The sequence below is a fragment of the Lepidochelys olivacea genome (genome assembly GCF_965140295.1).
Source record: "Lepidochelys olivacea isolate rLepOli2 genome assembly, chromosome: 16".
Taxonomy (NCBI): domain Eukaryota; kingdom Metazoa; phylum Chordata; order Testudines; family Cheloniidae; genus Lepidochelys; species Lepidochelys olivacea.
In genome coordinates this window covers 16792992-16805113 of record NC_140426.1, presented here as the reverse complement: position 1 = coordinate 16805113, position 12122 = coordinate 16792992, and the positions used below count along the sequence as shown (strand labels likewise).

The 12122-nt window shown below is 58.7% G+C and overlaps 1 protein-coding gene across 1 annotated transcript in view; it reads right to left on the bottom strand.

Moving 5' to 3' along the window:
- The window catches only part of HMCN2 (hemicentin 2), a 112036-nt gene that overhangs the window by 11657 nt on the left and 88257 nt on the right, over positions 1–12122 (bottom strand). The window contains exons 71-86 of the mRNA XM_084649981.1: positions 11807–11948; positions 10837–10984; positions 10183–10310; positions 9716–9872; positions 9335–9456; positions 8738–8902; positions 8510–8617; positions 8117–8251; positions 7314–7448; positions 6262–6452; positions 5342–5555; positions 4403–4537; positions 4003–4193; positions 3231–3312; positions 2256–2525; positions 137–286 (exon numbers count right to left, since the gene is read on the bottom strand). Of these exons, the coding sequence (XP_084506107.1) occupies positions 137–286; positions 2256–2525; positions 3231–3312; positions 4003–4193; positions 4403–4537; positions 5342–5555; positions 6262–6452; positions 7314–7448; positions 8117–8251; positions 8510–8617; positions 8738–8902; positions 9335–9456; positions 9716–9872; positions 10183–10310; positions 10837–10984; positions 11807–11948 (2473 nt within the window). The remainder of the gene's footprint in view (positions 1–136; positions 287–2255; positions 2526–3230; positions 3313–4002; positions 4194–4402; positions 4538–5341; positions 5556–6261; positions 6453–7313; positions 7449–8116; positions 8252–8509; positions 8618–8737; positions 8903–9334; positions 9457–9715; positions 9873–10182; positions 10311–10836; positions 10985–11806; positions 11949–12122) is intronic.

Genomic DNA, 12122 nt, shown 5'->3' with positions numbered 1-12122 from the left:
CAGCTAAGTCGCTCCATGCCCCTCACACTACAGGCAAGCGTACTGTGCAGTGGGTATTTCACCCAGATTTACATCCGGCTTCTTGCCATGTAGTAGGTGTAACGGACGCAAGATGCATCCCCGGGGCGTCACGCACCGACAGCTGGTGGGATATTCCTGATGCTGCTCCATATGGTGGCCGTGCCAGAGCGGGGATCCTCCATCACGCTGGCATTCAGAGAGGCAATGCCAAATTCTTGGTCATTAATGATGCCGATCAGACTGCCCCGGACTCTGAGGGGCTCTCCTGAGGGAAGGGGAACAGGGCGGAATGAGTGGGGGAGACCCATACTTTGCACAGCAAGACCCAAGCTGGTGGGCAGAGGGCCCACTTGGCCAGCGAGCCATTAATCCCCATCTCCTCTCCTGCACCACTTCATTTCCGGTGCCCAGCTACCATGGGCAGCCGGAGCCTGGCCTGCAGGAGCCCTCTGCCCTCTGCTGCAATACACTGCTGCACCAGCTGCCGGGCACAGGTCAGGCCAGTGTTGGTTTGTCACGGTTGGAGCAGAGGGAGTCATCTCCTAGGGCAGCTGGGGTTCACAGCTCCACAGGACTAATCTGGATGATCTCTGTACAAACCACATCCTTGCACCTGCCCACAGGCTAATACACATGCACAGCCACCCGCATGGTCTCACACGGTCCCATTCAGGCTGTTCTCTGTGCTGCACACGACCATCTCTGGCCTGGGTTTCTCTCTGCAGCGTGTTTCATTTGCTCTTCCTGTAAAGCATCTGGGCAGTGCCAGAGCACCCCTATTACTGCTAATCAGACGGATGCACCAGGCACTGCCGCATACTTCCTCTGCCTAATCGCATGACTGTCTCATCTGGCTCTTCAATCTGTTCACCGAGAAAAAGCCGACATCACCAGGCCTGGGCATTTAGCAGGTCTCCCGAGACAAAAGAATCAAATCACTGAGGATAGATCCAGTAAAACTCAAATGGGGAAGACCAGCCTGCTGTGGGGTGGAGGAGCCGGGTATGCAAGCCTTCATTGAGGCTTCGTGGCTCAGGGGCTTAAATGCAGCTTCGAGATTCCCCCAGCTCCACCCCAGGGCTATTCGCTTGCAAAGGAGAAGGGTACGGGGAGAGGCGGCAGGATATCAAACAAAGAGGGGCATAGAGGTCCGTTGCCCCACCTCTCGGTGCCATTCCACTCAGTACAGGACAACGGCGGGAAGAACCAATGAAATTACAAGGCAACATGGTTTAAAACAGATCACTAGGGAAGTACATCTTGACACAGCACATCGTTAACCTGTGCAACTCAGTGCTGCAGGATGCTACAGAGGGAGCAAATCAGATATTTATAGGAATAAGCACAATGCCTGCGTTACACCAGACAGGGTATCCAGGGTAAGAGCTGGTGCAGCCGCACAACTGTGAGTCCTAACGCTTCACCTGTCAGCAGGTGGAAACAGGAACTTCCTCCTCACCCCAGCTGCTTTATTGAGTTTGCAAAGGAGGAGGGGTGGAATATTCCTTCCGTCTCATGCATCCAGGATTGGCCACTGGTGGAGACAAGAGACCAGCCTCAATGGCCCATTGCCCCAGTCTGGGAAACGGCGAACCCACTTGATAGACAAAGGCCCCTGCTATTAGCATCCGTGTTCTCATGGGAGTGCTCAGTGGGGCACAGGGCCCTCCATACACATCTGCAAACTCCACTTGGATGCTACATACACATTACAGCTCCCATCTGACTGAAATCCTGCTCTAAAACCCCCAGACAGGCCAAGAGAAACCAGGTCGGGGAGCTCCCAGCTTTGCAGGGATCCTCCCTTCCCACTGGCCAATGTCCCTCAGGCCGGAGCCTGCCCCCAGCATGCACAGGGGGAGAGGCACCTCTCAGAGCTGTGCTTCATACCAGGGCACTGATGGGGCGAGCATAGCTCCACCGCCACATCCTCCCCTGCGCAGGCCTTGCCGCCGGACTGAGGGGGCAAGTGGACACAGGAGTAGGTGTGCTGGCCACAGCCCCCTCCACAGGGCAGAGAGCATCTGGACCAACTGCCCCAGCTTGCCCAGTGCCCGTCCATTAGGGCGGGCGGGGGAAATAGAACTTACAGCCAATATGGTTCTATTTGCTTAACCCCCGCAGCCTTGCTGCCCTCCCAGCGACCAGTCCTCCCCTGTGGTGTGCGGAGAGGGTAGAGGGCACTAACAGGCTCCCCCATTTCACGCAGGATCTCCAGCCCATGGGGCGCATACCTCGCATCGTTAGGAAGGCCTGGACGACCGAGGATCCCATCAGATTGCGTGCAACACATTCATACAGCCCCACGTCTCTCTCCTCCACGGCGCTGATCAGCAGCGTGGAGTTGGCTAGAATCTGGACTCGGTGGTTCTCCTGGAGGGGTTTCTCTTCCCGGGTCCACTCCACTGTGGGGGCTGGCTCTGCAGTAGCCTGGCAGTGCAGCATTGCCCTCTCCCCAGCACTCACAGCCACGTCTTGAGGTTTCACACTAAACACAGGGGCACCTAGAACACAGGGGGGTAACCACCTGGTCAGTGCAGCACCCTACGAGTCCGAGAGTGCTCAGTGGAGCTGAGACCAGTATAGGCGTTCTGACATTCAGCTCTGAATTGCCCCAGAGTTCAGAGGGGGTGGGATAGCTCCACCCATACTTATTTTGAGGGGCTTCTGGTCAGTTACTCGCATCTCTCTCAGATGTAACCCGGACTCTTCCAAGAGAGATGTTCACACACAGTCACATTGGATTTCTGAGGCCCCGGGGGATTTTATGAGGCTGATCCTCTCAGTCAGTGGGGTTACTAGACAACTCTGTCATTTTTTCTTCTTGATCTCAGTCCTCTGCCCACATCCTGAGGACAGTTACAAAGTCAGAGAGTCTAAGGCCAGAAGGGACACCCGATCACCTTGTCTGACCTCCCGTATATCCGCGGCCCCCACACCACCAAGCACCTGTGCACTTAACCCAATTGGGCCAAAGCATGTCAGGCCTCAGCAGACTATGTCACTGTGTGCCAGAGGGAGAGAACTGGAGGGACCGAGGTGCACAAGTGCCCAAGGCCTGGGGCAATGGCAGGGACCTGATCAAGCAGGATACACCCAGTTTGGCCATTTCCCCTGCAAACCAACCGCCAACCCCCCCCGACAGGCATGAGGGCAACACCGTCCATGAAACTAAACTACTGAGGCTGCCAATGTGGATGGACACTCACTCCGCAGGGCGAGGGTGACCACCTTCTCCACCGTGCCCACCTCGTTCTCTGCCACGCACTTGTAATGCCCCGCGTCGTCTCTCTGGGAGGAGGGAAAGCAGGTGCATCACCCACCTTGCCCAAGGCAGGGCTGCACTGACGACTTCCCAGGAGTCCAAGGGGCACAGCTAATTAGCATAACATCGGGCAGACTGAAGCCCCTTCATCTTTAAGACAAACTGGTGGCGAACACGCAACACCCCATCGGGCCTTTGCAGAGGACTGCAGAGTCGGAGCTAGGGCCTCTCCAGGTTCCCCTTGAGTGACAGACGCCGGAGATCAACGTGGGCCTTATCTGCCGGCCGGCCCCTCCTCACAGAGAATGCTTCTGTTCGGAGTTAGGGTAGAGAGGAAAGAATTTTTTTAGACCCTCTCATAACCCCCAGCAACAAAAGGAGAGGCTGGCCCAGCGAAGAAATCAGTGCACTAGTTCCACAGAGGGAGAAGTTACCTCCCGAGTACACCTCCACTGGGTGAACGGGTCCAGCGAGCCCAGCCCCTGTGGCTGACCCTGCTTGTTCCCAGGCAGCATCTCCTCTGCTATGCAGAACGCTCCAAGATTCGCTAGCCCCCACTCCAATCTAATCCAGCCATGAGACTCAAAGGAGGGAAGGAAAAATCTGGCAGCACAAACGAATAGAGAGAAAAGGGCAGAAACCCAAGCCCCTTCTCACACACCCCTGCAGCCCTCAGCCCTCGTCTACAGGGAGCCAGTGCTGGGACTGGGACTCACCACCGTCCCATAGATGGCCAACGAGCCGTTCTGCAGCTGGCGTAGGTGAGGGCTGCCCAGCAGCGGGAGCCCGTTTTTATTCCAGTGGATAACTGGGGCAGGGTCGCTGTGGGCTTCGCAGTTCAGGAGGGCGTTGCCCCCAAGGGGCTCCACCTGGTAGGCACTGACTTCGCCACGTAGGACCGGAGCCTCTGGGGAAGGAGAATGGGTTAGAGACAAAAATCTTGCTTGGGTCTGGGCTATGCGCTCCCGGAACAGCCAGGGCCTTCAGACACCAGGCCATGCTCTGGTCTCTGTGGATGCAGGAGGGTCTGCTGACCACAGAGGTGCTATTCCAGGCTGAGACCAGACCCCCTCTTCTCAGCACTGCACGAGCGAGCCGCCCCCACGGCCAAGGTACCTTTCACATAGACGAACGCGATGGCCTTGATGCTCCCCACCCCGTTCTCGGCCTCACAGGTGTAGGTGCCACTGTCCTCTTTGGTGACGGCCTCCCTCTGCAGGGTGCTCCGCCCTCTCTGCTCCCAGATGCCCGCTGCCAAGGGAAGCCACACGGGACGGTTTGGCGGGCAGACAGTGGAGACAGCTCCCCAATGCATGGTACCATGGAGCAAGCAGGTGCCTGCCAACTCAGCCACGCCACCAGCATGCTGGAGCCCTTGGTGCCTTAGAGTTAGGGTGAATGGGGAAGGTGAATGGGGAAGGGGCTGGAAGGCCCTGGAGTCCAGCTCTCCCTTCTGTTCCTGGGGGAAAGTGAGTGACACAGACCAGGGCTGATCCCCTCACTTCCCAGAAGGAACGGCAGGACCTGGACAAAATGGCCACCCTTTCCACTTCTTCAGAGCCTTCTTCTGAGGGCAGGCCCACCCGGGATGATGAAAATAGCAGCACGTCCCTCTCCACCGCCTCTAGCTCAGCGAGCTCACAGTGCAAGTCTCGCAACCTGCCCCCCTGTGAAGTGGGTTTTCTTAGCCCCGTGTTACAGGTGGGGAGACCGAGGCACAGAGAAGTCATGTGACTCAGACAGAGCCAGTGTCACAACCCGGACCAAAACCCAGGAGCCCCGACTCCCTGCTCTAACCACTCGACTGCACTCCCTCCTGCACACAGCTCTGCACAATAACCTACAGCTAGGTCTGCACCCTGCTACCAGGATCTCTGGGGCCTTTTCTAAGAGACACCAGTGCAGCCCCCAGGTCACTCTCCTTTTGTTCACCTGCTCTCTTACCCCTCCCACCACCTGGGGTCTCATGCCTTCTTTCTCTGCCTCCCCCGATCTAATTCCCCCTCATTCCATGCCAGCCCCCACCGCTCCTGTGGCAGAGTTTGCCCAGCTTACCTCTGACGGGTTTGTTGTTGACCGTCCAGGTGAGGTGGGGCATCGGGTTCCCCTTTGCCACACAGCCAAGTATCAGCCTCTCGCCCCTGTTCAGCGTCCGGTCCCTTGGCTGCTCTGTGAAGGCGGGAGGGACGTGGGCGGAGAGCGGGAGCTGCAGTGTGGCTTTCCCAGCAGAGTTTTCTGCAGTGCAGGTGTAGGTCCCGGCATCCCCGCCCTGCAAAGGGGGAAGGTTCGAGTAAGTCAGTGGGACAGCCCTTGGGCGAGGCGCTGCACCCCACAAATGAACCGAGCCCAAAGGATTCTGAGTGCTTTCCCATTCCAGCCAACGGGCTGATCCTCCACTCTGAGCTGGGTCCTTTGTACTCCTCAGGATCCCGAGAGTACCCAGCTGGCTGAGATTTCCCTGGGGGTATGTGTGCACATCAGGGGTCCAGCCAGTTCCCACTCTCCCTGCCTCGGCGTGGAGGCCATGCCAGGGACAGGGCAGAGCTCTACTAGGCTCATCCTCAAGTGGTGTTTGTGCACAGATTGATTCAGTGCTTGGTTTTAAAAGTTAATTTTTCTCTTGGCGGGACCTGTGTGATCAACATCCCCCAGACACACATGCAGCCCCAGGCAGCTCCACCTGGTGCCAAAGGGGACGGGGCACAAAGCTCAGAAGCCTTTGACTGCAGGTCCTGAAATCAGCCAGTGGGAGTCACTATTAACTGGGACCCGGCTCTCCCCTCCTTCCCCTGCAGCCCTCCCAGCCCCTGAGAGTACAAGAGGCACTGGACATGTCGTCAGTCAGCCCAGGGTGACACTGCAAGGCCACTTCTTCCCAAGATCCCTTTACTATCACAGGCCTGCAGACCTGGGAGAAGTAAATGGGATGTGCCCCAGATAAACCAGAAAACACACTGCCCCCTTGGGTTGCTTACCTGGGAGTCCTTCACCATCAGCTCCCCAGACGGCAGCAAGGTGAATTTTCCCTCCATCCTTGGCAGCGGGACCCCGTCTTTGGACCAGGTGAGTCTGGGCTCAGGGACTCCCCGAGCTGCACAGGGCAGGAGAACTTGCAAGCCCTCCAGGATGGACAGCTCCGGCCGGCTGGCCTCAATGACTGGGGGCACTGGGAAAAAACAGAGAATGGGAGACAAAGGATCCCTCATCCGATTTCAGCGGACGGGGTTCCCCCTCCCACAGCTACTTCCCAGTGAATGCCAGGCGTGATCCAGCTTTGAATGAATAACTGAGTTTGCAGAAGTGCCCTGCAGTGAGATGCCAGCCCAGCCCCTGGTAAATGAACTCTACCCCACCCCACCCCAGCCTCGCCGCTCTGCATGGTGCTCCTCTGTTACCCTCTGCCCCTGCGTACTGCCAAACCCCTCACACCTCCCCCTGCTCTCCCTCATGGTGCACAGAGACGAATGCAGCACAAGAGTGGAGGGGGCACAAGCCAGAACATTGGATCCAAACACCACCTGGCTTTGCACCCAGATCCAGGCTCTACGTTTCCAGCAGGCCCCTGTGCTACCTCAGACCCAGACCTGAACATCCTGGGTGCTTGGGGGAAACGTGGATCCAGCTCCCAAATGCTGCAGCTCAGCCCATCTCTAGTAACAGCACATGGTGACACTTGGCCCCCAGGCACTGGTTTGGAGACAGCGCAATCCAGCCACGCTGCCCTCTTCTCCAAGCACCGTAAAGCTAGAAAGCGTTCCTTGTCCAACACCTGTAAGGGACCAGAATGGTGACCAAGCTCTGCTGCCCACCCCTGCATCCCACATCAAGCTGGGAAACACACTGGGTCCTGGGCCCCCTATGGAGGTTTTAGTAACAGATACTCGCCACCTCCCCAGGTCAGACAGGACATTCCAGCCAGGCCCAGGGGAACAGGAGAGCACATGCTGCGGGATAACGCACAGCCCCCTGGGTTTCACATGTGGCTCTGGGTTTGCTCCGAGGCGTGGGTCCCCGTTCATGCTCCTACCTTGCACAATCAGTCTGGTTTTCCCCAGTGCTGTGCCCGAGGGGTTCTGAGCCACACACAGATAAACCCCAGCATCCTCCTCAGAAGCCCGGGACAGATGCAGATGCCCATTGGGGAGCACCTTGAAACCGGCTCCTGCCACCAGGAAACAAAGATCAGAGAGAAAAGGGATGTGACGGAAATGAAGAGCAAGAGCAGGAAGGCCGGCCACTGGTCAGACAACCCTGGCCCAAGCACACTAGTGACTGACAGACTATATACAGGGACCGCTTCCTCCGTGCATCACATGCGGCCTCCTCCCAGGTAGCACACAACAGCTTAGCTTAGGAAGTGAAGAACCCATCGGACCCTCTGAATCGGCAGGTGGAGGCAGAGTCTAATGACTCTTGGTGGCTTTTAGCAAGGATACCCAGGTTAATGTCTCCTTAGATGTGCCAAGGGGTATTTTAGGATCACCAGCTGTCCTGATTTCCCACTGAACTGACTCACGGTGCCCCCTGCTGCCCTCTGACACTGTGCTGGGATGCACAGGGCTACCAAGTGGAGCGCCTCCCGGCGCTGCAGCCAGGAGCGGTTCCGTGAGAACTAGGGATCTAGGGCAGGAGGGGATGGGGGATTTGGAAGGTCCTCAGATTGTTTGTCCCCCAAGCCACTGCCACCCCCAGCAGCGCCCGGGGTGCTAAGTTCCAGTAGCATCACCAACCCCTCCCAGGGGCTTTGCTGAGGTGAAGGCATGGACCGGCTGCTGCAGTGACCAGCGGGGCAGTTCTGGGCTTGGCTGGTTTAGCTGCACCCCAGCTCACCTGCTGGGATACTGATCCCTTCCTTCTGCCACGTGACCACCGGGCGGGGGATCCCAGACGCCTCACAGGGCAAGACCACACCAGCATTGACCCTCACCTGCACCATGCTGGGCAGGGGCTTCACCACCGGGGACTCTGCAGTGAAGACGGGGAACGGTGCCTGAGCTGGCTCCTTCAGAGTGTACAACCTGGCTGCTTTCCCAGCCTCCAGGGCTCTATGGTCAGTCGTAACCAGGAGAGGTCCAGGAAGCCAGGCTACTTCCTAATGCCCCTTCACAGTCCCAGCAGATGGAGCACTCTCTCGCAGGCCCCTCCCCCTCCCACCCTCCCTCTCTGGAGCTGGGGCTCGCCTCCTTCCCCCCAGCCTGTAGTGGCCTTGGCAGCTCCGGGTACCTTGCACTGTCAGGAGGAGATGCTTGTGTGCCATGCCAGCGGCGTTCCTCGCCGTGCAAGTGTAGCGCCCGGCATGAATCGGCAGAGCACGGCTGATCTCCAAAGCACCTGGGAACACAGGAGCAGTAAATAATGGAGGCGGGAGGTGAATAGTGCCCCCTCTTGGGTGGTGAGCGTGCTGCCCTGCCCCTGCTGACACATCCATGTACGGGGTGGTGCTGCTAATACCTGTCGGCAAGACGCGGTAGCCACTGCCTCGGTTTCCCAGCTGGGCTCCATCCTTGCTCCAGGACACAGCTGGTGCCGGCACCCCAGAGGCATAGCAGGTCAGAACTGCTGGGGACATCCTGGTGGCTGCGAAGTCTGTGTGATCGTCGGCAATCGTGGGAGGGACTGCAAATGGGGAGAGTCAAGGTGAGAGGGGCTGTGCAGCGAAGAGTAGGAGCCAGACTCTCCCCTCTGGGCATGGATGCAAGACTCCGGGAAGCATGTGTGACAGCCATCATCTTGGCCGACACACCAGGGGTTGAAGTGGGGACCTCCAGAGCTAAACACATGAGCTGCTGCAGCTTGAGCTGCAGAACCAAGGCGTGCGCACACACTTGCGTGCGTGTACCCCCTACCCCAGTGGATTCCGCAGGCTCACCCAGGCTGCTCGCCCAGAGAGCACGGCTCTGTGTTCGCTGTCACTGGGGCTCCAGCCCGGACGCCAGTGCCGGGAAAGCACTGGCCGGAGCTCAGTCAGCGATTTGAGCGCCGGGAAATGGAAAGAGCTCAGAAAGGCCGTCCCAAGGTGAGACCACTGCATGCCGGAGAGCCACTCACCATGCACAGCAACAGCAAGGAGCCTGCGAGCCTCTCCTGCGGGGTTCGTTACGATGCACTCAAACTGCGCCGTGTCCTGGAGGCTGGGGCTGGCAAGCAGCAGGGAGCCAGAGGACAGTAACCTGAGACACAGAGTGCCTGGGTGAGGGGGAGTCACAAACGTAGGACCAGATCCTGCCCCACTAAGGTCAGCAGTGGCCCCCAGGACAAAGAGGGCCTGGGCCAGCTGTGTACAGGGTGGAGCTAGGGTACAATGGCAGAAGCAGCTTAGCAAGCGAACCAAATGGCAGCAGAACCAGCCACCGGACCTGACTCGCTCTGCACATTTCCCTGAGCGTCCCACCCCGCCGGCAGCATGCATGGCAAGGACAGCGCCGGTACCTGTATGGGCTCTGTGGAAGGTCCACGTTCAGGAGGTGCCCGTTTTTCTTCCAGGTCACGTGGGGTTTGGGGAGGCCAGTAGCTTCGCAAGCAAGCGAGGCCGGGCTGTGGGCCATCAGGGTGAGGTTGGAGGGCCCCGGAGCAATGGCAGGAAGGACTGTGAGGAGCAGAGACAGATGCAATCAGTTCAGGAGCGGATTCCAACCAGCTCGAGGCATTGCTGGAGGGAGGCGGCATTAATGAGAGGGGAGCGCATTGGCTTGGGCCAGTCCAGCAGGAGGCAGAGGGACCCCTTGGAACAAAGGAGAGGGGACGCCGGCATGTGTAGGAAAAAGGAGATGGTGGTATCCAGAGCAGAGGCTGTCTGAGATCCATGCAGCATGGCTGGATGCGAACCCTGCACGCCAGGCTCCTAGGGGCCTGCCTCATTCCCAGGTCAGTCCCTTCCCGCCTCACGCTCCCCTTACCTAAGACTCGGAGATCCAGGCCTCGGCGGTCAGACCCAGCAGGGCTAGATGCCACGCAGAGGTAATGTCCCATGTCCTGGACCTGAACTGGGTCTATTCTCAGGGAGCCATCTGACAGGAGCTCCAACCTGAGGGGAGGGAAGGTGAATCCATCAGGCCACCAGCCAGTTTGGTTTAATGCCTCATTGACAGGAAGCAGCAGACAAATAGGAAAACAGCCACTGAGGGAGAGGAGAACACTTGCCAGCAGACCAGAGCCATCGGATGGCAGGCCCAGAGGTGGCCACCACCAGCACAGAGGAGTGGTCCAAGCACAGGGCTAGGTGTCAGAGCACCCGGGCTCTGTTCACAACTTGGCCCCTGAGTGGCCATGGGACCTTCTTCTCCCCTTGCCGCAGCTCCCCCAGCCTAGAGTGGGGGTAATAAATGCCCCTGCCTCACGTGGATGCCTGCGAGGCTCCGTTCCTCGCTGTTTGCAAGGGGCTGGGCCCGTGCAGCAGCCCAGTTACAAACCTGAGCCTACTGGCCGTGCTGAGGCACCACGGAGAAAACAGACGGGAAGCGGCTGCTTTCCCACCGCCGGTTTCAAACTGATGGGAGAGCCCGGCTGCGGAACGGCCCTGGGTTTGCCGCCAGCACAGCAGGCTCGCGTACCTGGGGTTTGCAGCAGGCAGCAGGAGCAGGCCATCCTTCCTCCACGTGAGCTGGGGCGTGGGCTGCCCCTCCGACTCACAGGGCAGCAGAGCGGACTCGTTCACAGTGGTGCTCACAGCCAAGGGGCCCGGCTTTATCACAGGGGCAGCTGCAACAAAAAAATCACGGGGGGCACGAGGCATTGGAAAATAACAGTAAGAGAAACTGTGGAGTTTGTGCTTAACTGCTCTGCCCTTGAGCCCCCTCTGTCCAGGGGCAGCGCAGAGCCCGCTTCTGCTCCTGTGAGCCTGGTGCTGCAGCAGGGTAGGAAAAAGTTTGGAGGGCTCCCAATGTTTTGGGGATGGGGGGGTCTGAAACCCCTCCCTCTTTCATTCACTCCCACATAGGCCTGGCTTGAGATGAGTAATTAAACCCAGGGGAGGCCTCATTTCTTGGAAGACAGGATTAGAGAGGCGCACAGATGAGGAGGCTGAAACGAGAACGTTTGTGCTAACGAAGATAGGGAAATGGGCCAGCGAGTGGAGAGACAGGCTCGCTGAGCTGGCCAAGACCAGGGGAGGGAACACCCGGGGAACCACTGGCCAAGAACAAGATAACAACGATGGACAGGGTAAATCGGGAATGGAAAGATGAGGTAACGAGCAGGTCGAAGGCGGACAGCCCGTGGACAGAACATGCTGCACAGGGATTGGCTCCTGCCAATTAACCAAGCCAATGCAATGAGATGTGTAAATGGAGGGACTCCCAAGAGCCTGTCCACTCCTCTGCTGATGGGGAGATGGCTCATTGATAAATGGGATCCCATCACACAGCGTATCCCACCAACCCAACTCCGGGAAGGAAAGCGAGGGCCAGAGCGTCTGAGTCAGCCCAGCTCTGATATCTGCCATGGAGCCCCAGCAACTGATGGCGCCGCGGAATCTGAACTGGGGGCTCACACCTCCCCACAGGCCCCCCGAGCTCTGCTCACTCTGGATTTCCACGTGGAAGCGCAGGCTGGTTCTCCCCAGTGCGTGGCTCGCTGTGCAGCTGTATTCTCCGCCGTCAGGCACTCCCATGGGCTGGATCTGAAGGAAGCGCCCCTGGGCCAGAAACCGCACGTGGGCATCCTCCTGCCAGCACCCAGAGACAAACACCCCATCAGCAGCGCCGCCCAGACCGCAGGCTTCACAGGCAATGAGTCTGGTGGCCTTGGTTCAATATCCCAGAGGCAGCATCCGCACTGCTTAGCGGCCAGAGCCAAGCCAGGCGGGGGGCGGCTGATCAAAGGGACACGCACCGCGGAG